The 27309-nt window shown below is 36.3% G+C and overlaps 1 protein-coding gene across 1 annotated transcript; it reads right to left on the reverse strand.

Annotated features, from left to right (window-relative positions):
- Positions 1 to 437: 437 nt before the first annotated feature.
- LOC139688220 (dnaJ homolog subfamily C member 10-like) lies at positions 438 to 27194 on the reverse strand. The gene is made up of 12 exons (XM_071585652.1): positions 27099 to 27194; positions 26804 to 26969; positions 26502 to 26712; positions 26143 to 26354; positions 20518 to 20739; positions 18445 to 18657; positions 13857 to 14035; positions 13265 to 13734; positions 6874 to 7010; positions 5843 to 5982; positions 4588 to 4789; positions 438 to 2195 (listed from the first exon to the last, which is right to left on the reverse strand). Coding segments are annotated over exons 1-12 (2421 nt in total). The 5' UTR covers positions 27101 to 27194; the 3' UTR covers positions 438 to 1928.
- Between the last annotated feature and the right edge of the window lie 115 nt (positions 27195 to 27309).

The raw sequence follows: 27309 nt of genomic DNA on the forward strand, positions 1-27309 counted from the left end.
CAAACTTCTTACACTGGCTTTCAATAACAAAACCATAAACACAGCTATCATCGGTTTGACTGGTGAGAGTAGAGCTCACCCATTACTAAGCCCAATGACGTGCAAAATCCACACTTTAGGGTACGACAGCTAGTTCCTTCTCTCCTGCCTATGGTTTCCTAGGAACTTCTGGTATCCGAAAAATCACACAACTTGGATTAAATAGAGGGTGCCCAGATATGTGCCAGGAAAACCCGGACCCCCCTGAATCAGTGTTCCAAAGCTCTTCCCAGCGGGCTACCAGGCCCCCCTTTTAATAATATCCAAATAAAAATTCAACTGCCCCATCTTTGTATATAAGAATGTCCTCATACTAAAGTAGGCAAAAATGGCATTTGAATACACTTTTCATTCAACTTGAAGAAATTTTGTTAAAGAAATGGATAGTCATTAGGAAATAACACTCAATGGTAAGAGTCGAGAGACAGAGTTAATATGTCATGGACAGCTTACTTCAATAAACTATCCAACTTATACCCTATCAGCTTCTTGGCAAACAATTCAAAACATATATGAAATATATATCTGCAAAAGCACTTTATTCTGTCATATCTGTAATTTCACTATTTTAATAAACATTCATCAGTATAAAAAAACCTGACATTTAACATTGGAATTAAAATGTAGTTACATAAATGAACTCTCAGCGGTTTGTTATGAAGTAATGAAAACTCAAGTGAGCATGATTTTGGTTAGGCTTTGAAAAATTATCTTGCCATAACATTAATGAATTAACATAATTAATGCAAATGAATTCTTGATTTAAGTTGATGCAAGCAAAGAAACATAATACATTGAAAATAAATAAAAACCAAAGATACACATAATTTACAATAGAATTTTTATGCATTATAAGAAATTCATCACTTGGAGAAGACTTTCAGGCTATAGCATTAACTCACCGATGCACCTAAGATTTTTATGCACTGCAGGTTTCGCAAGCCAACATGATTAGGCAAAAATATTTGAATGCAAAATAAATTATTAACCAAAATATTAATATCATGTAATACAGCGGGTCAAAATTATTATTATTAAGTCACAGCACCATTTATTCATTAACCTTTGGTTCATTAGGAATTCATAAAAAAGGAAAGAGCATACCATCACTAGCCCACATCAAATTTGGCAATGGGCAAAATGTATGTTTATAAATTGTTATAATAAATAGAAAACCACCTCATGTGGGAATAAAAATTAGAATCCACCAAGACGAGTATATGAAGAGTCATGAGGACTTGGGAGTAATGAAAGACTTATTCAAATTAAGAACTTTGTGATACAGACAGTAGCTAGGTAATGCTGGGTTAATAGTTTAAGGGATTATTTTTATGCGTAAATTCACAAAGATAATTAACGTAAAAAATTTTTAAAAAAATTTATGTAGGTGCACCTATTTCATCGATTTTAATGTACGATTCCAGCATTAAAAACTCGTAGAGCAGAACACCTAAATAAAAATTGCAGATTCTAAAGAGTTCTATTTGGATATGAAGAAACGGAGAAAGGGAACGCAACACTTGAGGAATCCAGCCTCATTTAGTAAACCATTTGGATGCACTGCTTAGCGTTCACTCCTCCCAGTTTCTTGGAAGGGCAAGAGGAGGAGGGCGCAACTAGATAGCCTTCCAAAATGAGTCACAGCCCTGTACCTTGAACTCATGCTAAAACAAGTTACCTAAAAACTTTTTCCAACATTTCAGTATTTGGATACAACAAAAGAATGTTTTCTTTTCTTCTTGCGGTATAAAACAAATTCAGCCTGAGAATGTGCGCATACGGCAATTAGGAATCATTTTAAAAATATTCACTCAAATTGTCTTAAAAAAATGAATATTACTTAAAGGCTATTCGAATAAGATTGATTTGAGTTACTTCATCGACTGCGGTCAAAACTCATCATGGAGATAATTGTGTTGGTGATATGAATCTTGACCGCTTGTTCCCCACAACACTCTTTCCACATGAGACAGTATTTGCGAGCTGGATTGGCTGCCTACGTCCTCCCCATAATATGAGCCTTTGTGAGCACCCTCGTGGCCCAGAGATCCTCTGTAAAGTCTGAGTGTGGGGTAACCCCGAATTCCGACTCGCTGGCACAACTGACGATAAGCCTCACAGTCCACTTTACCAGCTTTAACGCGTCCGGCCAGTTTCTGTAAAAAATTTACAACACAAACCATGAGAATAGCAATGCAATAACAGATAAATGTCCTCCAGCAACAAGTAGATTATGCAAGTTCTAACCTAACACCATTTACTGTATTTGCCAGTTCAATAGATGCCTATTTTTGCTCCAAAATGTACTCTATATTCAGCCTGCATATTATGGGCCTCCTGTGGGTAGACGGGTATAACTTTGACCCATAAGCACAAGCTGATCTGCCGGAAAAATACTTATTATTGAGTTTTTTCCCCATCATACATAGAAAATGATTGCCATTATTACAAATTTTGATTATATCACTGTTTTGCGTCCGCAGTAAGCAACAGAGGTTTTAATATTTATTTGAAAATATTTCCTCAAAATATTCCCAAATAAATCATTAAAATATGTGATGTAGCGTGTTTAGTTTCATCTTCCATTTGATACTGCCGCAAAACTTGATCCACATTGGGCTGATGGGGATGTCATCCCTCAATATTTTTTCTATATACATTACAAACGTACATTATAGCACTCCTGATATACTTGAAGTCTACAGGCGTTCAACCTTAAGTAGAATGAGAGTGTTGTAAAGCATAGAAAATGGTTGCTCTTGATACAAATTTCAATAATATAAAAAAGTCACATAAAAATTGAATGTTTTGAGGCATCACTTTGTGGAAGCAATTCATATCGGGTCACATAAAATGTTAAAATGACAAGTACCTCATGGGATCTTAAAGAGAGATTGTGTTAAAGTAATTCATTTAAACTTGAATTCATGAACTGCACTTTAGAACATTGAAAAAAGGCAGCTGAAAGGCATTTTGGCCCAGTGATGACCAATTTCCACGATTCTACAATGAATAAATGTTGATGTATGTGTAGCCACTAATTTTTAATGTAACAATTCAATTTTCTTTGTATTAAGGTTAACATCAAAATACTTTCATCTTTTTTGTCTGATCCAAGTATTTTCCATATATTCTAACCTGAAAAATCAGACTATGCCTTATGGGCAAGGAAATACAGTAATTAAAATGATTACCTGGTTGATGTGGGCACAATTTTTCATTTCCTGGCACATAGCTATGCATTTATAATTTATTTCACTATATGAGTGCCTAAGATAGGTTTGGTTATTAGCATTTGGTCATTTGACAAACATATACACCAGAGGATAACACCGCAATACATTATAAATTCCGTTTCATTAAAAAAAATACTAAGAAGTTATGCATAAATTAACAATAAAAACAAATTTATGGTTACTTTAATGGTCAGCTCTTTAAATTGAGAATCAATATCATACTCTAAGAAAAATCCTATTTACTGTGGTAAATATGATCAAAATTCATCAAAAAGACATTTGTCTCAGAGGTGATAAGACACCTGATACATCCATTCCACAGCCATGTAAATATTACTAATTTACACTCTTATGTGAAAAGGTCATATTGTCTCCCTTCCTCATCCTTCCCCCCTGAGGAATTAATTGAGGGGAAGCGCAAATATTGCAAGTACAAGAAGGGGATGCAGACTTTAAGTACATTTTTGACTTCAGCCTTGTTTATCTTTTGATCGAAACAAATTAAGATACATACAAGGACAAGTCAAACATAGACCAAAATGATGTGATAACAATTTCAAATGTAACATCACCATTCTGTTGGCCTGTGGCAGTGATACTCAAAGTTTTCTACAGTGGTCCACAGTAGGTGGGGTGATTCCAGAAAGCAACAATGTTGTGAATGTGACACATCCAAATTCAACATGCGCAGTATAGGAACTCCACTCACAAGATGTTAATTTTTCAAGAAACTAAGGGTTGAACCCTGTTGACAGTCATTGACATATGAAGATGATGGCATGACATATCAGATGCAAGTCTGTCATTCCAGAGAGTTTACATTTAGTTTAAAGAAAGTACAAATTCAAAGTTGAGATATTTTCTCACCGGTACAATATTCAATATAATTTCAAGTAAGCTTACAGACTAAGCAATTAGAAGTTTTATATTTTATAGAGAATTGAGAGTTATAGCATTGAATGAAGAACAGATGTACTATACTTATATTGGGTATACATATACATCATTTTGCAAGTCGTCAATGCTTGATGATGCTAAATGTTTCGGAACAAACTTAGCAACAAAAAGTATCTAAGCCATTATTTTAGATCACAGCTTCAAATTTCAATGTACAATTAGATGATTGATTAACATTTTACTCTACTAAAAATTATGGAAAGTCTTGTGAGTTTGGAGGCAGAAAGCTTTTAGCTCCAAATTTTATATTATGCATTAATTTGGATAACAATAAAAATGGTTATGGTGTGCACTGCATTCAAGAAACAAATTAATTACTATGATTTAAGATGACATAACAGTTAAAATATTTTACCTGAGCGACCACTTCAAATTCTGGAGCAAATCGATGGCAATGCCCGCACCAAGGGGCATAGAAATCAACCAACCATGGGTCGGAGCTCTGCAGGACACGCTCTTCGAAGTATTCAGGAGGTAAATGCTGAACAACTGAAGGCACAAAGTTAAAAAGCCACTGACGCAGTGAGTCAGCATCCCGGTGGAAGCCACTGTATATCCTGTATATTATTTGAAAGAAGAAACCATCTTAAAAAACAATTAAATCAAAGTTTATCCTAAGCAGAATAATCATTCAACAGAACACATTACACAAGAAATCAGTAAACTATGTGTTAAATCAATGTTTATGTAAACTGAGATTAAGATTTATTAATATATATTTTCCCCCCACATAAATACATGACTGGATAATAACAAAACCAAAAGCATACAAATTCCAAGAAACTGAGGGAGATGTTGTGACAGTAACTTTTAACTCATCTCATCTGCTAATATGCATTACAATGCAACAATTACCGGGATCCCCGTCAAGGCAAATGACTTTTTCACTCTGAAATTGTGGCATTGCAAAAGCATACAGTCCTGAGAATATTTAAGCCAGGAACTTCCAAATACAATTTATATTAACTAAGTTGTTAAACTTGAATAAAAATATCGATACACTACAGATAATCAAAAATAATATCAAAATGTTAACGGAAGACCATTTGTACAAAACAATGTGCCCACTTTTTTTCACATGTGTACTTCTGAAAGTTAAAATGATAACTAATAATGTTTAAAAAAATACAACTTCCAATTTTTTGCTTTGTAACATCACAAAAAATTAACAAATTTCAGGACCAGGGACAATGAAAGTTAAATGTTCAGTCTAAGAAAGATTAATTACCTGTATACATGATAATTGTAATGATTGCAATACACGAAATGGCACTGATTAATCCTCAGCAAAATTCTCTGAGACCTGATTATTTCTTGTCTATTTTATGGCCACTGGTTACTCTAATGTAACATTACTAGTTCAAACATACTCTGGCACAACATAAATTACATCTATGACCTTAAGGAATACAACTCCACCATTTTACCAACAAAATGGAAAATGAGAAAAAAGAAAGGAAATCTTTTTCTAACAACCCAGTATGCACACAATACTAAAAAAATAGATGAATTGAACAATTCTAACTGAAAATTTTCCTTTGAAGACAAGCTATCTTTAAATAAACTGTGAAATTGATCTAATAACTGGAGCTACACCTCTGCTTACTTACGCTGTCTGAGATAAGCCTTTGGACCCCATTGGATAGAGCCTTATGGTGGGATAGGAGCGAATACCTTGCTGACCACAGAGGCCAGCCTCCATCTCACAGTTGACTTCCCCAATGTGAACATTTTCCATGTCAGACACCATCTGCATTTTATTAAAAGAAGAGAGTAATTCATTTCAGCAAAAAGTAAAGCCATGATCCAATGGCCAAAACAATTACTTTATTCCCAACTTTGTAACTTTGATGAACCTCTCCTCGAACATAAATATACCAGATGTGTGTGACAAATAATGGCAATTTGGGTTACTTTAAAAGAGTTTTATTTATTCGTCAAAATTAATGTTAAACCATGCAATTTAAATGGTAATAAGGTGGCGACTTATTTTCTAGGATCCACTAACCAACTTTTTCCTGATTTTTCTTACAATATGGTACTTATTTCCCCAAAACTTCCAGCCTACACATAACCATGATTAGAATGATAAAGAAGAATGAGTTGAGCAACAAGTATTTTGCTGAAAATGCACTGCAATTCTTTGAAAAATATTTTTTTTCACTGAAAAATTGTAGGCTTAAACATCACCATTTAAAAATTATAAAAACTCATAGTTCCCTGAAAACTAGTGCCTTGGAGGTCATAGCTCAAGTAATTTCAATCTAAGTCAATGGCTGTCATGATTCAAGAAATGGGACAGATGCTGTGAGATACGAGTGATTTGCTTTTCTCTCTTAAAAACAATGAAAATTAATGCAAACACATAAGTAAATACTACAATCATTTAGAAAATCATTTTCTCCAAAATTCAAAATATTTCAAGGAGATCTGTAAATTAATTAGGAAGCAAAATACATGCAATTCCAATTGCCTACCATTTTTCTAACAAGGATAATTGAAGCAAGTTCCACCAACATTTATGTATATATAGCATATCTTAGAGTGAATCAAACATTTTTTCAACCTTAACTTAAGAAAACCTTTCAAGAACACGAGAATATTTTCAGGGATAGTACTTGATATTTAATTTTATTACAACCTTAGCTAGCTTACGCCACTGTGGTGCCAACTGCTGACAGGGTCCACACCATGGGGCAAAGAAGTCTACAATCCACATCTCACTAGCTAACTTCTTGCCTACATTTGTATAAAAATTATCCTCAGTCAGCTTCAAAACTGGAAGAAAAATTAGAAACAATTACTCATAAAGATTACACACACCGGCATATTAACTTAATTTTTATGAAAAGCAATATGAATTGGAAATTGGCATTGTTCTGTACATAGTTACAAATGCAGATGAACCGAGGCAATACAATGAAAATGCAGCCAAAATGTTCAAATAATTATCTCTGAGCAGGATTTGGATTGGATTAAAATAAATGACATTGGCTAATTGCTGGAACACACCATACATGGGCATTGAAACCATGTCATGCCATAGAATATCCAAAGATCTCACATAAGTTCAAGGTTTGTACCCAACTTCTATACACCCTAAAACCTAATATAATGATGGATATTCAATAAAGAGCGATCATACATTTTTGATTTTCATAATTCATTAAAAATGATGGTTCCACTATATTATATAACAATAATTATACATTATAGTGAGAGCTAGCACTTACAGTGTTCTCTTGTCATTAAGATTGATGTTGCATCAACAGCTGCATCAAAATGTAATCATACCATTGCACCCATACTTAATTGACAGGGCATCATATCTTCCGACTTAAGCTTGCTTATTTTTAATTCTCAGATAGGCATGCATTTTGAAAATTGGTATTTAATAATTTAAAACAGAATATGACACAGCCATGGCTGGATAATACTTAAGAACAATCAGAGAATTTGGGCTTTTTGAGTAACCATGTCTGCAGAAACAGTAGGATGAAAAGTAGCCTGATTATTTATCTATTATCCTGCTTATTGCTAACAGGAAGAGCCTCTATGGAACCTCAATCAAGTTGAATGCTTAGTATTTTGCTGAGAGACTTAATGAAGTCAGAATAACTTGGATCAAACATAAAAATTGAACTTCTGTCAACATCACAACCCTAATTTAAAGATAATTCAAGAAATAAAATCTGTGTCAATTATATAAAGGAGAATAGACGAAACTATTCTACAGCCTCCTTCAAGATAAAACACCTGCTACATAAATGGGCCCCAAAAGGTAGTAACTGAGTATTATGATTAATTCAGGAAAACATTTTTGTCTTAAGACCATCAGGAAAAAATTCCTTTCATGACAAAGAAAGTCAAAAAGATGAACTTAATGTTATATTTGGATATTGATATCTACTTAGCTGGACTTAAGTTTAATTGCCATTGAGTTTGTTTGCATTGCAACAGTTTTTCAGATGTATATACATTTGTATATATAGCCGAAAATTAAATATAAAAATATATTATATTTTTATGATATTATCATATATTTTCTGGAAATGCATATGTTTAGCAATGCTGTTATTTTTGTCATGTTAGAAAATTTAGATCCTAGGGAAATTTGTGCAACAACTATAATTGCCAGTCTGACTGTTTATGAAATTTATCTATAACTATTGAAACTCTGCCATTCCTTCATTGCTACCATACATATTTGGAGATACTATCTTCAGAACTGTTCACTTCACAGCAAAAAAACTCACCCAGAAAATACCATAGCCATCCATTTAAAAAAGTTCACAAAGACAACATGAAAAACATGCAGTATGACATAAGGCTTTTTTGACTTGTTTTTATCAAGAAAATTATGACAACATTAATAGAGAGAGTTAATAAATTAAAGTCCCAACCAATTCTACAATGTGATTTATAATGCCCAGTCGAGAACATGCCATGTTTTTTATGTCAAACAAGTACAATCACTGATAATGATAGCCGATATTTATTATCATTATGTAGTATGGTATCACAATATACACTGTAACAATCATGCCATTAAATCAATTCAAATCAAAACTGGTAGTTTCTTGATATCATTAATAGTATCACGAAATTCAATATCAATGCTGTCAATGAAGTCATAGAAAATAGTGAATAATATATTATTGACATTATTAATAACAAGTGCCTCATACACTAAGTGAGTTTTAGCTGTTGTAGACAGTTGTTATATCAAGATTTCTATTCATACTCTTAAGACCACCAGACCAGGAAATAGGAAGGTAATCAGTGACCCACGTTGAGGAATCCCCTGTTGTGATCTTAGGTTTTATAAAGTCTGGCTAGTACCCATTATTTATTTTACATGAAAGACAGTAATAAAGTCACTCACAGCACCATTAATGGCATAAACTTTGTTTTTTCTGCAGAAAAATGTTTTATGCAATCCTATGATGAGAGACAAATGAAATTTACAACTCTCAATTTCAGGAAACATTTCAAACATGTAAAATACAAATAAATTAAAACTTAGTCTACGAAAAAAGTGGGAAATGTATTTTGGAGGAATTATACATCAATTCATAGTGCATTCAACTCATGATTCACTGAAAAATACTACTGAATTCACCCTCAGTCAAACATTGCTCAGGAGAAACTGGACCAACAATTAATTAGTGCTGTACTGTAAACTTTTAAAAATACTACCTCCTTCAAATGTGTAAATTGCAGTCTAATGGGATAATGGTCTTCAACAGTCTTTTTATGCTATCCTAAGATATAGGCACCAAGCAGTGCCTCCTTGTATTCATGCATCCAGCATGGCTTTTGATATGGGATGGAACATTGGCAAATTTAACGCCATTATCACCAGAATTTCATACAGTACTGGAAACTTTTTCACAAAAACGCATAACATGACATTACAATTTGCTACAGAATATATGGAATCAATTTTCTAAAATTATAACAACAGATGTTTCTGTCGGCAAAAATTCTTTCATTCAATAAAAATGTTCCAGGCATCACGGTGATACCAAGAGATAGATATGTCCAGGACTTCTTCCACCATAAACTGTAGTTTGCCCTATATTTTTAATCTTGATTTCTTCATTAACTAACTAACTATCAACCTTCATTCTGCCAAGAAACTACGAGGGTCATCCGGAAAGTAGACCCGTTCGTGAAATAAAGACACAAAAGTAAATATTAACAAACATAAAAAATTTTATTTGAAAGAGGATACTTTAAACTACTTCTCAACATAATCTCCAAGCAAATTAAGGCATTTGTCATAACGTGTGACAAGTTTCTGTATTCCTGCTGCATAGTCCTTCGCCGCCAGCTCATTGAGATACGCGAGGGACCCATCTTGCACAAATTTTTGCATAATGCAGATGGTGTTTAACAATTTCATGAACAATTGTTCGAGAAACATTGGGAAAATGCTCACAGATGTCATCAATTGTGACGCGCCGATCGTTCCTCACGAATTCGTCAACTGAGCTCACCAGTTGGTCTGTAATGACAGACGGTCTCCCCGAACGCTCATCGTCGTGTGTGTTCCCCCTCCCCATGTTGAAGTTGCGACACCACCGCCGAACAGACGACTCGTCCATTACATTGTCTCCATACACCTCCTTTAATTGGCGATGAATATCACATGGGCGAACGTTTCTTGCATTGAGGAATTTAATCACTGCCCTCACTTCACAACTGGCGGCGTTCTCAATTTTTTTAAACATTGTAAACAATCACAGAAACAACACAGGCAATGCTAGCGTCACGCAACTTGGCTCAGAGAAGGCAGACAAGCCACTGAAGCTATCTGACCTCGTCCAGCGGCTACTCGCGTCGTCAGCACTTCATGCGGCACGAACGGGTACTACTTTCCGGATGACCCTCGTAAATTGTCAACCACATTATTCCTTCCTTATCCATTAATTCTCCCATATTTCATGGACTTCACTTCGTGAATACCTACGTCACCTTATATTATGATAAACTTTTCATGATGTACAAAAAATCATATAAGTAAGCTACAAGAAAAGAAATATGATGAAAAATGAGGGTATAGTACCTTGGTATAACTATCTCCTATTTGGTATTCAACAATTGTTCAGATTTTTTACAGGGTGCTTAATATTATTGTTGATATTAATTTAGGACTGTGTGTGAAGGGATTTACCATAGACCAAATGGGTTTACATTCACACCATCTGATAAATATCATAAAAGCCAATAGATATAATAGGCATTCAAAATTGTTTCTCCAAGGGGTAGGTTATAACCTCCATTCTAGTCACTCTCACTACTCAGATAAAATTATCCTAGCGTTATATACTTTCAAATTCATTTGTATTATCAATGTCACACTTTCTTCATTCATTTGATTATGCCAGCTGTCCAACCAATCATGTCCCATATATATTTCCTCCTTATTGGCTCAGGGAATTTCTAGTGGCCTGTTCTGAGCATTCTAGTGCTTTTAGTTACCACGCGTGGGTTTTGCTCAGGCACCAGGGATTAAATATCAGGGAATCGCTGTAAACAATGAAGTAATATTCAGTGGGCCGTAGATATGCCATCCAATTAATGGAATAACCCAATTATTCAGCTTCTCAAACTAAAACATAATAGTCTGTTCCACATTCAGCACCTACCATCATCCACATGTCCGCCACTAATGCTCTTGGCTCTAATTACACACAATGAAATCAGTGATCTTCCTAGAGCCATAGCTTTGATATGAACAAAAATGCACATGATTATGTTTAAACTGGTTATGTAAGATAAAAAAATCCTTTTTAAATGCACACATGTAACAGATTTTTACCATTATCATTCATTTGGGGGTTGCCAAGAGACCCTAATCATTTTTTTACCAGCATCTTCTAATATCATCCCAATATTCCTGCCCACTAAGGCTATTATTATTTCACCAGGGCCACTCTTATTCAAAGATTTCACTTGATTAATCCCAGGACTCATTCTTTACACTTTCCCTCTCACCTATACTGGTACATAACTCTCTACAACTACAGCTCCTTGAAAACCAGCTTTCATACACACCCATAGTGCTGGACTAAGGGACAGTAACACATTTCCATAGATACTTCCTTCAGAACCAAGTCTACCACATGAACTCCATGCTTAATGACATAAACCCCTGATCATAACAATACACAATTTCCATAGCAATCAATAACAGTGCACCGTAGATACTTATGAAGATGACTCACATTACAAGTTCCATTAATCCAAGTATTGCCATATCCATTTCTTGATTGGCCCATCTTATACAATTCATGTTTCCCAACATCATTTCAATAATTTAAAGATTTTCATAGATATTTACTAGTAATTAAAGGTAGAGTATGAGAGGCTATTGGCTTATGAAGTACCCATGGTATGTGCAGCATTCCCTTTGAAACATTATGCCACTCTACCTATCAGTTTTGGCAGTCATGCCACAAGTGGAACCAGAGTAGAAAAATCTTGCTAGCCGCCGTTTCATGCCATCACAATTCTAAACAAGTTATCATCCCTTCTGAATGGTGTGCCCCGATAGCCAGCATACCAATACTTGTGGCTCACCACTATGAAGTAAATGCAGATTACCGACACAATAGGATACTACCATAAAATAATACCATGAAATAAAATAATCATAATTATTAAAAATTGATCATTTTTGGTTCTTCCTACTCGAGTTGCAACACAAACTTCTTGAATGGGATTAGGGGTATTTGCATTTAGTGGGCGTTTCAACAACTGCAGTAATTTTGCACCATACGCAAACTAACGATTTGAAATGTTTATAAGTTTAAAGGAATTTATATAATAGGCTGTGACTAGATCTTTAAATAACACACAGTGGGGTCAATGATAAAGAATTATATAGGTCGGTTACTTTTAAAAGGAGATCGGGATGGTGAAGCCACTAATGTACTGGTTTCCACCCACAGAGCCCAGGTTCGGCTACAGGAGGTGACAGATCTTTATCAGTGTTATCCTGATCCCTCCTTGAGCTGCATTGTGGAGAGCACTTTAAGTGTGTACGCCGTCCGTCAGATGGGATGTTAAGCTACAGACCCTTGGGCACCTTTTGTTAAGAGTAAGCTAATGCCAATGCCACATTTTTCTCCACCCTTCCTCCTTTCCCATCCATTTCTAATGGCACAAATAACCTCAGCTGCCAGTTGCCTACTCTAAATCCACTACTACTATTGCAACCACTTTTAAAAATGACACGATTTGGATAAAATAATCCTTGCCTAGAATGTATTCTAGGTCTCCTCTGATACCTAGTCTCCCTTATATACAATGGTTTCTATGACACTGAGTCAGTATATGTCAAAAATTAAAAAATATAATTTCCTAAACTCTAATAAATAATAAAATACCATCATTACAAAAATAAATCCTCATATGTTTGACATTGTTAGCTCATGGTCACCAGTGCATTATTCAAGTGTTCAAAAGCACGATGAAATGTTAAAATAATACAACATCATATATATACAGATAACCTCACCCACCTATTGGATCCAACATGTCTCTCACAAACTCCACCAAATCACGGGCCGTGTGCCCTCCTTGGTACGTGTGGTCCTCCCCGGAGGAGGTGAACAACATCAATGTTGGGTAGGACCGAATTCCTCGGGACCGACAAAGCTCCACGTGAGTGGTACAGTCCACCATACCAAGTGAGACATTGCCTCCTAGGGCACGGCTTGCGCGCCTGAACTCAGGGATCAATCGAAGGCACGGTGGGCACCACGGGGCGAAAAAGTCCACAACCCACGAGCCAGGGCTGTTCACCCGCAGCCCACGGGTGCCCCAGACAAAGTCGGAGGGCGTCAGGGACCTGACGTAGGGAGCTTCGGCACTCTCCCGGGCAAAGTCGGCGAGGTCAGGTGCGGAATCCCGTCTGCCATGGTGGAATTCGTATGGGGGCTCATCCCTCAGAACTGCACCACCAGATTTGAAGACGGCAATCATTGGATATCTGAGGACATATGCAATTGGAAAAGTGTAGTCAGGGTATGCTGCTGAGCTAATTTAACTACACTTCAACTAATCTACAAAATGTACTTATCCCTAAAAAAGAAAACAATAAAAAATTATGACCTGTTTATGTGCATTTCTTGGCAGAGAGTTGCTTCCCTTATGCAGTTAATTCTTCCAATGTGGAATGATGTAAGTAATGCAGGTAGTTTCTTCAGTTCAAGGCTTCCTTCCATCTCACCCAGGTGGAAATAAACAAGCCAATTGGATTTTGAACCTAGCGTCAGCTGCATTTTCATATCCTAACAGGGACAAATGGCAGAAAATAAGGAACTCTTAAAACATTTTGTTGATACTGCAAGAACAATTTTTCACTGGTCCATTCAAAAGTGTATATTTGAGATCTCGCTATGCATTGGAATACTAATATGAATGAATATATTAAAAATACTAACAGCTCTCAGAGACCCTTGAGAAAATAATGAGGTTTTATTCTGAAAAAAACAATAATTAGGGGACACACTGAATTATAATCGATCAGGAATTTTAATGGAAAACGACAAACAACTGTTCCAGTACTCATTAATTAAAATCACCTATTTCAAGCACTTCAGGAGATACATGACAAAGAGATTGAGGCAGACATGGAACAGGTTTAGACCATATACTTGAATGATTATTCAAGTAATTGTAACAATAAAAATTATAAACATTAATGATGATAACATTAAAATCACTTAAAGTTTAAACTTATTTCATTACACTGACCATGATTGAATTACAAGAGTGACATGATCAAGGATTTCAGTACAGACGAGAAAGCTTATTCTAAAACAGGTGGGGGCCAGAAGATTGGAAAATTGGGAATGGAATAATAGGGGTTGGTTAAGGATTACAAAATACCATGCATGGATGGATGCTTGAATAGGCAAAGAAGGGAATGGAGGAGGAGGCAAATAAACTACAAAAGTGTGAAGGGAAAGTTCCTCGGAGGATTACAGATTACCCTGAGAGAGGTCAAAAAATGTCAAAGGAAGGATTATAAAAATGACATTAGCTGACCTATGAGCAACTTCAAATTGCTCCTCCAAACCTTTTCTCAATAAATGTCTAAAATAATATAAAAACTAATAAAATAATTATTATCAAACAACCGATAAGCAAAAATAATGTGTGATTATTATCATTAAAAAAGTCTATGTTCCCTTGTCCTAACTGTTACTTCAAGGCTACTACCTTGATCAAAAAGTTCCCGGAATAACCACCGTGTGGCGCTCCCATCGTTCCGATTTGAGTTCTGTTTTTTTTGTTAAATTGGTACATCTGTTGTTGATATTCCCTTTAAATCTTAGTGTCATAACTTGACATTTGCAAAAGTTAAGGTCGGTTTTCGGTATGTCCATCAGTGCTTCCTGCGATTTTTCCATTACTTCCTCTCGGCTGCTAAAACGCGTTCCCCGTAATGGTTTTTTAACTCGATTGAACAGAAAGAAGTCACAGGGAGCCAAATCAGGTGAATTCGGTGGCTGTTGGATGGTATTTGTTGCATTTTTCGTCAAAAAATTACGAATAATGATAGCACTGTGCGACGGTGCGTTATCTTGGTGCAAAATCCACGAGTTTTCTGCCCACATTTCTGGTCTCTTTCGGCGAATTGCTTCACGCAAACGTCTCATAAGGCCCAAATAATACTCTTTGTTTACTGTCTGGCCTTCTGGCAAAAATTCATGATGCACTACACCGTTGTAATCCATGAAAACCGTCAGCATTGCCTTCTTTTTTGACTGAAAACGACGTGGTTTTTTTGGTCTCGGCTCATTTGGTGAACGCCATTCACTTGCCTGATGTCTGGATTGCGTGTCGTACTCATAAACCCACGTCTCGTCTCCAGTAATGATCCTTTTGATGAATGTGGGATCGGATTCAGCCTCGCAAATCATGTCTTTTGCGACGTCAACACGGTCTCTTTTTTGCATGAAATTGAGGTCTTTTGGAACCAACTTTGCTGCTACACGACGGAAACCCAAATCATTAACCACAATGTCTTGGGCGGATCCATAGGCAATGTTCAAGTCCTCCGCTATTTCTCTGATGGTTAATTTGCGGTTATTGACCAACATTTCTTTTACTTTATCAATTTTTTCACCGACTTTCGATGTCGATGGTCTGCCACTGCGTTCATCATCTTCGATTGACTCACGACCACTTCTGAACCGCTCGTGCCACTGGTAAACGACCGTTTTTTTTAGAGAATCGTTGCCGAAACACTTTTTCAACATTTCCAACGTCCGTGCGCCACTAAATCCGTTTTTTACGCAAAATTTAATACAAGTTCGTTGTTGCAAATTTAAATCCATTTCTGCAATTGTAAAAAATCGCCAACACACACAGAGATAGATGTACTCTTGGCTACGTAACTTTTGCAAATGTCAAGTTATGACACTAAGATTTAAAGGGAATATCAACAACAGATGTACCAATTTAACAAAAAAAACAGAACTCAAATCGGAACGATGGGAGCGCCACACGGTGGTTATTCCGGGAACTTTTTGTTCAAGGTAGTATTTCAAACAAAGATTATACATAAATAGATTCTTCAAAAACTTCATGTTTAAAACAGGGACAAGGGAATATTCATGCGACATTAACTGTTTATGCACTCCTAATCATAGTTCTACTACTATTAATACATTCCAGAATGTGCAGCCAATGCTAATAGACCAAAATAATAGTCAAGTCATTATGACAGTAAAGAAACCAAAAAACTATTTGGACATCAGTGGGGGATCATCATCATGAGATGCTAAGGAAAGCCAGAATGTTTCCTATCACTGAAAAAATGCACACTCTCCAGCAATAAAAAAATACCTCACCTCATATTTCAATCAAATATTTTTGCCAATATCCTCCATGCTGAGTTTCATTTTCAATCAAGAGAACAGAAATGCAATTACAAAATTTTATTTGTGGCTGTTCAATTTTTCCACAATTTGCCAACAATTAAGGCTCTTGTAATGTAATTCAATCAGATCAAATTAATGAATTTAATCCTCATATATGGTGCCTTTCACTTTTATCCTGCTACCACTGATCTGATGAAGTCTGGGGATCAGGATTGGTGTGGGGGCTATCGTACTTGCTTCCCACCCAGAGCGCCCAGGTTCAAATCCTGGCAGTGTTGAATATTTTTCAGAGGTATCTCGATCCCTACTTGAGGTTCTTTGTGGAGGGCACTTTGAGTGAGTACGCCATCCGTCGGATGGGACGTTAAGCTGTGGACCCCTTGGCGCCTTTTGTAAAGAGTAGGCTAATACCGACGCCGGGTTTCTCTCCACCCTTCATCCTTAACTGCCCATCCCCTATGGCACAAATGACCTCAGCAGTCAGTCGTCTCCCCTAAATACTACTACTACTACTGATGGAGTCCTCCAGAGAAAATTCCTCTCCCATTCTCTGGTGCAATACAAGGTCGTAGATTCCAAGAAACTGCGGGAGAAATCTCTAAAGGCAAAATTTCAGAGTGTAAGAGGACGCCTTAGTAGCTTAACTGGCTAAAGCATGTGGCCGCACCTTAAGGGATCCAGGTTCGAATCCTGGCCAAGTAAAATGATTTTTGCACACTGAAATTGTTGCATTGTGTTACAAGGATTGCAATCATGTACAGGTATGCAGGCATCAAATAAGAATAAAGATGAATAATTTGCTCAACTTAAATACATTACCAATTGGAAAAAAATGTTAATGATGCAATAGAAAAACAACTACTCTGGTAATTTTATCAGATTGAATGAATTTACTGAGTCCTCATATTTGGCTGTCTTTCACTTTTATCATGCTAACACTGGGTTGACTAAATCGTCCAGCCAAATTCCTCCCTCACAAATGCTACAAACGAGCCCATCGAAATTCTCTCTACCAAATTTTTCCAAACTATTAAGTAGTTCCACAGGAACATTATCTATTGCTACGGCCTTCTTTGACTTCAATTCCCTCAACGACCTTTCTATTCCACCATCAAGTAAGCCTGGACCTAATGTCTAATCTCGTTTGCCTAATATCTTTACCACTTACTTGTAGATCCTCCATTTATTCAGTCCATCTCTCTCAAATTTTTCCTGGTTCAATTAATAACTTCCTTGTCATATACTCTATAGTGTGCGTGGATTTTCTCTTCTTACTTCCTGATAGATCTTTCTGTATAGCGTACCCATATCACTGTACTTTGTGATCTCTTTTCTAACGGTTTTTACAGATGAATTTCAATGCATCGATGTCAAATTAAACACATCACATGAATTTTTGAAATGTTTAGCTGCAAATTCTGTTTCTCACAAGAATCCTTATGCTTTAAATGTCAATATTCCTTAGCAAAGTAGGAACAAAGGCATCCAATTTTATGTTTTGCATTCCATAATGATAATAACCAAGAGTAGTGTAAGTACCCTTGACAAGTCCTTTGAACGATAAAATCATGACATTAATGATGTCTGGTACAAGAAAATCTCCAGAAGAATAAATATATCATTACTATGTACCCAAGGAAACATTAAAATGAGACATGCACATAAACAGTTCCATAAAAACGTAATTCAACTGAAGTTGTTATTCATAACATTTTGTACCCTTTTGCAGCCTGGAATAAATATTTTTAATCTGATATTAATCTTTGTTAACAATTAATCAAATATATCAGAAAGTATTTTTAAAGTACCTCAAAACCTTCTCTGTCAAGTATTGTAGCCTCAGGAAGCTTGGATAGGATTTCTGTAGCAATTTCTTTCGTATCATCACTTGATATTTGTTGAGATTTTCCCTTAACCACTTTACCAGCACCATAATATTGAAGAGACGAAGTAGGGTCCAAACGTTTACAGAGTTTAGCTTGTGTTTCACAGTCAACATGACCCACAGTGACAAGACCATCCTGAAATAATTGAAAATGCATTCTTGATAAAAAAAAGACCATCTATTTACTAAGTTCAAACTTGTACATCACTCTCCTTGAATTAAGTCGTTCTGGTGATTCGGGAAGCAGCAAACAAATTTATCAGCAAGATGTTTTAGTATTACACCCATTGGGTTTAAAAATTTTGGTTTGTTGCACAACATCTTCCAATTTATGTGCTTTAGAACATGCTTGCCACATAATAACATTACTAAACAGCATTGAGTAATATAAAAAAAACATACGAGAGACCAATTCTCTTTTAATTGTATAAATTATATTTGTTAGCATGCGCACATATTTAGCACATCAATAACTCTAAATTCCAAGATAATACGTTTTATTTTATTGCAAAGAGAAAGAGGGAGAGTATAAGACCTAATGATTGAAAAAAATTATCCTCCCCACCGAATCACATACAAATAAATATTTTTGAGAAGGAAAAAGAGACTGAAAAAATGTGACTCAGGATAACACTGAAAGTTATTCAGGCCAAAGAGTAAATGCAAGAATCTATTCTTAAGATATCTCATTTCATATATTACATGACCTCAGAGTCAACCACCCCAACAGTCAACAATCAAAGGGCAAGTAACCCTTATGCTAAGGGAAACGTATTTGTACATTTGTACAAGCAAACAATCTAGAATGTTTGACCACCTTTTGAGACATCTGATGTGTTTTGCAAGAGTGTTAAAAATTTGTTAAATTTATTTCTGGAATTTATAGCTCCTCTTTTGAGTCATCGAAATGAGCTCTACAGGGGTAAACCCCTTCGACCGCAAGTACAAAGAATGTCGTCGTAGTATTTAGGGGAGGCGACTGACAGATGAGGTCATTAGTGCCATTAGGGATGGACAGGAAAGGATGAAGGGTGGAGAGAAACCAGGCATCATTGGAATAACACAGAAAAATATCTGTCGCCACCAGGATTTGAACCTGGGCACTCTGTGTGGGAAGACAGTATGCTAGGCAGGACACCATCCCAATCCCCACAAAGATTGTACCCAAAAGATCAAGATGGTGTGGTGGGTAACATACTGGCTTCACACGCCAAGGGCCCAGGTTCGAATCCCAATGGAGGCAGCTATTTTTCAGTAGTATCCTGATCCCTACTTGAGATACTTTGCGGAGAACACTTACACGTGAGTAAGCCATCCATCGGATGGGATGTTAAACTGTGGACCCCTTGGCACCTTTCAATAAGGGGAGGCAAATGCCGATGCTGGGTTTCCATCCAGCCTTCCTATCCATCCTTTATGGCACAACTGACCTAAGCTGTCGATTGCCTCCCCTAATACTACTACTATGTACCCAAGGGATTATTAGGGACCTCTACCTGCTTTTCATTAGCACACGGACCATTACCATACATACATACTGAGATGCAAGAAAACAATCTGGCCACCACATTTCAAGAGTCAAAGGTTAAAATAAAATATTTTTAGCAACATGATATCCACTAGATTTGTTTTCAACTTTACATTGTGCAAGTATTTTACAATAATATGTATAATCGATACTTTTAATCAATGAACTATGCTTCAATATGGAGAAAATATTTCAAAATATGGACAATACCAGAAGGAGTAAATAATTAAAAAAGCTAGGTAGGTTTAATGCGTGAATACTAAGCAATCAAATGGATGTCAAAATCCTATCTAGTATGGATTTCAATAAACATATGTATTGATTGAATGGAGTGAATTCCTCCGCACACATTGTATGCAAATGCAAGTAAGTAGTGAGAAAAAAACGCTGAAGAGTCAATCAACAAAAATGAGGGAGATTCAGGATAAGCACACCTCAAATACAAGGGTATACATTTTTGAAACTTACCAATATAGCTGCTACTATTTGCCTGGATTCATGCTCATGCCCATATTCAATAGAATTCCTGTGTGAGAAGAAAATGAGCCACGGCAATTCCTTTAATGATTCATCTTTTTGGGTCAGATCTTCAAAGTTGTCAGAGCAGAGGTCAACCACTTGGGTTTGAAGACGCCTGAGGACATACTTCAGCATTTCATCTGTTTCCCTGTCACCATCATACCTCTCATGCTGAAGAGCAAAAATTAAAAGATTAATCAGAAGGTGCAATATCATATCATTGTTTATTATTATTAGATAATCAACCGGTTAAGGTAGGTTTTGGAGGGATATGACTACCCAATGAATATTTTGTTTCTACTAACAAAACACAACCCAACATCTTACTCCACAACAAGCCCCTCTTCATCTCCGTATACTTCCTTCCTCCCTTCATCCTGTCCAACATCCCTATCCTATTTCTACCCTTTTCTCAGTGCCTAACATTCTCCCCTCTATCACAATCTTCAACATCTCTCACTGCCAATCAATATGCTTTTCATCCATTTTTCCTGCCTCCTTATTATTTCTTCCAAAAAAATCCCAACATAGCACTTCCTCATGTTTTTTCCTTTCCATCCACTTCACCTTCTATACACTCACATTTCAAAAACCTGTCAACCTGTTCCAGTGACCATGTTCCTGCACCGCACATAACTATGTACATTGCAGGAATCCAAAGTTTTAACGAGCTTTTTCTTAAGAGCCTTACTCAATGACCCTGTCATCAATTCTTTCCTCCTCATGAAAGCTTCTTTGACTAATAGTTTCTTCTCCTTATGTCCCTCCTTCTTTGACCATTTTGATCCAAAACACTTCCAAGATACGTAAATTGTTCCACCTCTCTAGTTTTTGCCCTCCTAATTTAACATTTAACTTAGCCTTTCTCATACTGGTAAACCACTAAAGCTTTTTATTTATTTATATCGATTCTCATTCACACTGAATTTCTAATTCACTCAGCAATGCTTGTAACACCTTGGCTGACTGACCAACTAAGGCTTGGTCATCAGCAAACTAAACTAATTTTATGAATTGTCCACCGACTTCCATTCCTATATCAAATTGTGGATTAGCCACCTATCCTTCCAATCCATTCCTGTTTTCTGCTGTATTTATTAGTTTTCTCAATTCATTGTATCCAATGCCTTTCTGAAATATACGAACCAGGCAAATTCTTCCTGATTGTATTCTATATCCCCTATATTCCTCTCAATTATTGATCTCATCACTACAATGGCATCACTCCTGCCTCTCCCCATCCTAAATCCAAACTGATCAACCCCCAAGTAATCATTTACCAGGCTCCTTATTCTTTTATTGATCATACTGAGAACCGCTTTAGCTGTGTGGGTAATGAAACTTATTGTTATGTAGTCCTCACATGATGCAGCCATTACCTTTTTTGGAATAGGAACTAACACTGATGACACAAAGTCTTCTGCCCAGATTCCTTCCTCATAGATGCAATGAATCAGTCCATATAGAGTCTGCCTCCCACATTTTTCTAAACCTTTAAGTACTTCTGCAGGAATATTGTCTACCCCCATGATCTTATTTGATTTCATCTACCTGACTGCCCTTTCTATCTCATCGTCGATTATGCCTGGACCTAAGCTATCTTCATCTATGTTATATTCACCTTCTGTCTAAGCTTGTTGGCTTAGGGTCTTTACCATACAGTCCTTCTTTGTATTCCTTCCATCTCCCTTGGACCTTTATGTTCCAACTACTATCTCACCTGACTTATCTTTAACTGTTAACACATCTTCCCTTCTTCCTGATAGTGATTTAACCTTCATGTAGAGTTCAACAGTTTCACTCTTCGCATCTTCCACCACGCTTCTATTGGTCTATTTGTTATCCATCCCAATTTATTATTTAACTCATTGTACTCCCTTCAGCTAAACTCTGTAGTCACATTTTCCTATTTCCTTCACTTATCTATTTTTCTAATAATCTCATCCGTGATTCATGGTTTCCTTGTCCTTTTACAATTTAAAGTTCCCATATTTTCTTCTGCGGCTTTCAATATATCCCCTTTTTTTATGTTTCCATTTTTCCATGTTATTACTCAGTTCCTTTCCCTCAGTCGTAATCTTCTCTAAAGTCTGCTGATACTTCTTCCTTGTCAATTCAGTTAATAATTCTATATTCCATTTCCTAATCAGCCACCCATGCCTTATCTTTTTGAACCTGATATTACAACTCATGACCACAAGATTGTGATCTGCTTCTTCCTACCATTTTATTCAATATCATGGTAAAATCCTTGATGGCTCCCACCCCTCTGCTGTATGCTGCTATATAACTATCACTCCAGTAATATCCGCTATCCCTCCATAGACCTAAAATATATGTTTCCTCTTTCTATCTCATGCTTTATATTCTCTAATTTTGCTATCCTCAACATTGTCCCAACATTCCAAGTTCCTATTCCAAATAATTCGGTCTTCTTTTCCTGCTTCTTCTGTCCTGCTGCTGTTGGTTTTGCTTTGCAAGGATTTCAAGAGATGACGACTGTGGAAGCCTTGCCTCTCCTGCTGCCGGGCTCGACACATGGCTGATTGGGTCGAGTCCTGTAGTTGCCAGGACTGATTTTCTCTATATTGCCCATGACGAGAATCTTGGGAATAATAATTGAGGTGGTTTCCTATTGCCTTCCTCAATAGTTTTTTTAAGGTGACACCATCACTCAATGGCCGCCCCACTGGGGTCAGATGCCTTTGCAGCCGCTTTACTGAGGAACAGATGCTACGTGGACTACCTTTTGCCTGGCTCCTAACCTTCAACTTATCTGGCATGGGTGACCCAACCAAGAGCAATTACCATTGCTCCCGCCAGCACAGCTCTAGCGGTCATCGGAACACACAAGCCCTTCCACCACATCAAGTTGGTAGTCAATTGGAGGGGTTATCATTTTAAGCAGAAGAGTTAACATGAATCAAATGATGTCTATGTCAATCAAATTTCTATCAGACAATATCTAAAAATATATTTGGGAACATTTTTTAACCAGCCAACATGGGACACTTAAACTACAGACTTGACATTTAGATTTTTATTTGTAATTTATACTTATCCGTTGACTATAAATGACTAAAAACAAGCCCCTGGCTTAGCATTATGTTAAGGAAAACATTATTGGGGAAAGAAAAAGGAAGCAGTTTAAAAGTAGATGAATAGGAACTGTCTCCATACTTTTTTGAAGATGTTGAATTATTTATTATACTTTCTACAATCTTACAACTGCTTTTTTTCAGATAGTATCCTCAGGTTTGGTAGGTTTAGATGAAGCCGGTGATTACACACCACTGAACTCTAAAGCCTTAATTAACAAACACAAAATATTCTTATACTTCACACCACATATTACAATAACTCACTCCTTAGCCTTGCACACTTCCTCCTTCCATAATTCCATCCAAAATGCCACAAAGCATTTTCTTTACTTTTATACACAAAGTCAACCATTAGCATGCTCAGTGTGTAAATTCTCTGAGGCATATCTTGAAATAATAATCCAAAGATCAGTAGTCGTATGCTTCCAGATTTGACTGGCAAGTATCCCAATTTCAAGCAAGAAATTTGGAAATTCATTATCCTAAATTTTGCCATATCAAATTGTTTTAATCGTGGACCTTGCCTTGATTCTGATTGGTTTTTGGCATGGTACCTCCCCTGCCCAGTATAAATGGGGGGGTTAGTTCATGCAAAATGCTTTCTCTGGTCTGAGTGTCGGAATTCAAGTCTTTGTAGGACTTTGGCAGTTGGCATTATTTCAAATGGTGCTTGTTGCCAAAAAGAAAAGCAAGAACATCATACGTGCCCCAGTGTCAAACATCTAAACAAAGCTATTAAAAATAAGTCACAGTAACTCCTTAAGAACTGGGCCCTGTTGGGCCTAATGAGATATTAAAATTATGAGTTAAGGAAAATACTTTTAAAATAGCATTACCAGACCATAAATTGAAAAAAATGGCCAAAAATTTGGGGTTAAAGACTGCATTTGGAAATCATTTTACTCTAAAAGAAAATAACAAAAATGGCGAGCATATATTTTATACAGTGTACTATAAAATATGTTCTATCTAATTTATTTTTGTTCTGGTAGCCACTACAAACTGCACTACTGTTCTAAAGCGCCACTACAGAATAACAACTATATTTCACTTCATGAAATACAAGAAGTAGGCGGAAGATGTTATCAAAATTGACATTAAACTTTTCATCTGTGGTTCTATGGCCAAAAGCTGAGATTATTCAACTATTTACTCAGTTTGGTCTACCGCAACAATAGTTTTAGAAAATGGACCCCCATTTATCTTAAAAGAATACCATGAACTTCACTTGAAAACCAGTATCCATCACGCCAAATTGTCTCCCATGTAATTAATGCCAGTTCAAATGGGCAGGTGAATCTCTATGGCCAGTCCTAAGCTCTCAATGATGCTAATAAAGACACTCAATTAATACAAATTCATCTGACAAATTGGCCTTTTCCATACAGAATGCTTCCAATCCGCACACTGGAAAATGTCAAGTGGAGACCATACTAAGAAGGCAACTTCGTAGGAGACTACTCTTGGTCAAACAATCTGTTCCTGCTTCTATTCACCAAATATTAACAAGATACACACATTTGTATTTAACACATGGATTTCTAAACTTGGAGATGGAGTATTCATTTCAACCTGTGCAGTGTGAGAAATGGTTCTCAGGCATCGTACGGAAGCTATCAGGTTGGTCTACTTATTTCATGAAAACAGATTAGGAGATGTTTTCTAGCAACGCAGACCAATTAAAGTCTACTGTGGTACCAGAAGAAGTGGTTAAATAACAAACGAAAAATGCAAATCGACAGGAATTATATCAACTGTGCCATTGTTCAATAAATGTACCTAATTTTTCATAGCAGCCATTATTTTTAATTTAAAACTAAACTTGGAACCTTTAGTAAACCCTAAAGCCATTTCTGAAATACCATTACCTGAAGCATCTTTTGTGGCGATGTCAAAGTCTACCCAATTCTGGAGACATGAAGTCTCATGCACCCCACATTATTTTTAGAGAGAGGAAGAAAATATATGTTGGATATATGTGTTTGGATAGGCACAACTATTTCATGGGTGGGGTAATGTTGAGATATTCCGTATTAAGGGAACCAAAAAGGGAAAATTTCATAAGTATAAAAACCAGTACGTTACCAAGAATTTTAAGAATTAAATAAAATTAAACGGCTGACATATTCTTCATTCCTGGGAATTATAACATAACTGATACAACTCACTGAAATAAATTCATCTAGGACCTAAAGATTCTTTGATATGATGATTATGTGATCCAACGGACACCTGTTCAAGACTCACAAGCTCTCTCAAATTAAAACACGCAATTTTGTTTTCTAAATAATTTTACCAGTCAAAATCCAGGAATATTCAGGCTGTGAAAAACAAATACTATGATTGAAATACAATAAGTGAGGTTAGTTATTGTTGCTGCGATGAGACTAATTGATATGTAAAATTCCACTTTGTAACAAAAGTTACTCAAATAGCAGCCATTCTCACAGTTCATCATGCTTGTAGTACATACCGATGGATATAGGATCAGCGTAGGATAGGAATGGACTCCTTCCTGTTGGCATAACATCAAATCTTCCTCACAATTAACAGCACCAATTCTCAGCGCGCCTTCCAGTGCGCGTGCCAGCCTCCTCCAGGCAGGAGCAAGATCGTGACAGTGGGAACACATCGGCGAATAGAAGTTAATGAACCACATACGCTCCGAATTAATTACACTTTGTTCTGAAAAGAAACAAGAACTTATTTGAAAAAAGTGTTTAGTTCTTCATGACAATTATAAATCACTTTCTTGTGGGATTTCTCATTAAGAAATTTACAATTCGAATGATGAGGCAGTCAATATCATGCGAATTATTTATCGGGTCTTACCAAAGTCGGGTTTATTAAGGGTTATAATTTCAGGATCATCATCATAAATTCCAAATTGATCATGATAATACGTCCACGAGTGATAATGACCCTTTTTCTTGGAACTGTCTTCGTCACCGTAAAGGTCGTACTTCTTTCTGGAATCTTCATCTTTCAGGACTTCATAGGCCTTTGTTAGTTTTACAAACTTCTCGTGCGCCTCAGGATCATCCTACATTAGATGAGTAATGTATAGTCCACAAATAAATATTTAATAGGAATCGGATAGAGAAGCAATAACATAAAAAGTCTACATGACTTACTTTGTTTTTATCAGGGTGTAGGGTAATAGCAAGTTTTTTAAATGCTTTGCGTATTTCTCTATTGTCTGCATCTTTTGATATTCCGAGTAGATCGTAGTAATCGTCTGTACTTGTGAGTGTCACGGCAAAAAGACTAACAATTATGAATATATTCCACAACACACTCCTGAAATATAAAACCGAGTCAGTCATTGTCTTCCATTTTTTCAACGCTGATTTTTCAAATTGTTCGTACTTGTGAATAAAGCCATACCAAATAGACAATTACTACAATAAAATGTAACCCGTTACTTACATTTTCAATGAGGATTATATCCCCCTCTTAATACTTTTACGTGCCGACCTTCAAGTGCATATTAATACACCCACTACCTTCATCATATGGACGCTGCCATTTTTGATTTACTAGGAAGATTCTGATTGGTTCATCGGGACGTTTACTTTCATTTCGTTTTTGTTTTTAATTATTCCATTCGTCTGCTTTTAGCCAATGATAATATTTAATA

Source organism: Hetaerina americana, unplaced genomic scaffold (assembly GCF_022747635.1).
Source record: "Hetaerina americana unplaced genomic scaffold, ioHetAmer1.1.p SCAF_2, whole genome shotgun sequence".
NCBI classification, from domain to species: Eukaryota; Metazoa; Arthropoda; class Insecta; order Odonata; family Calopterygidae; genus Hetaerina; species Hetaerina americana.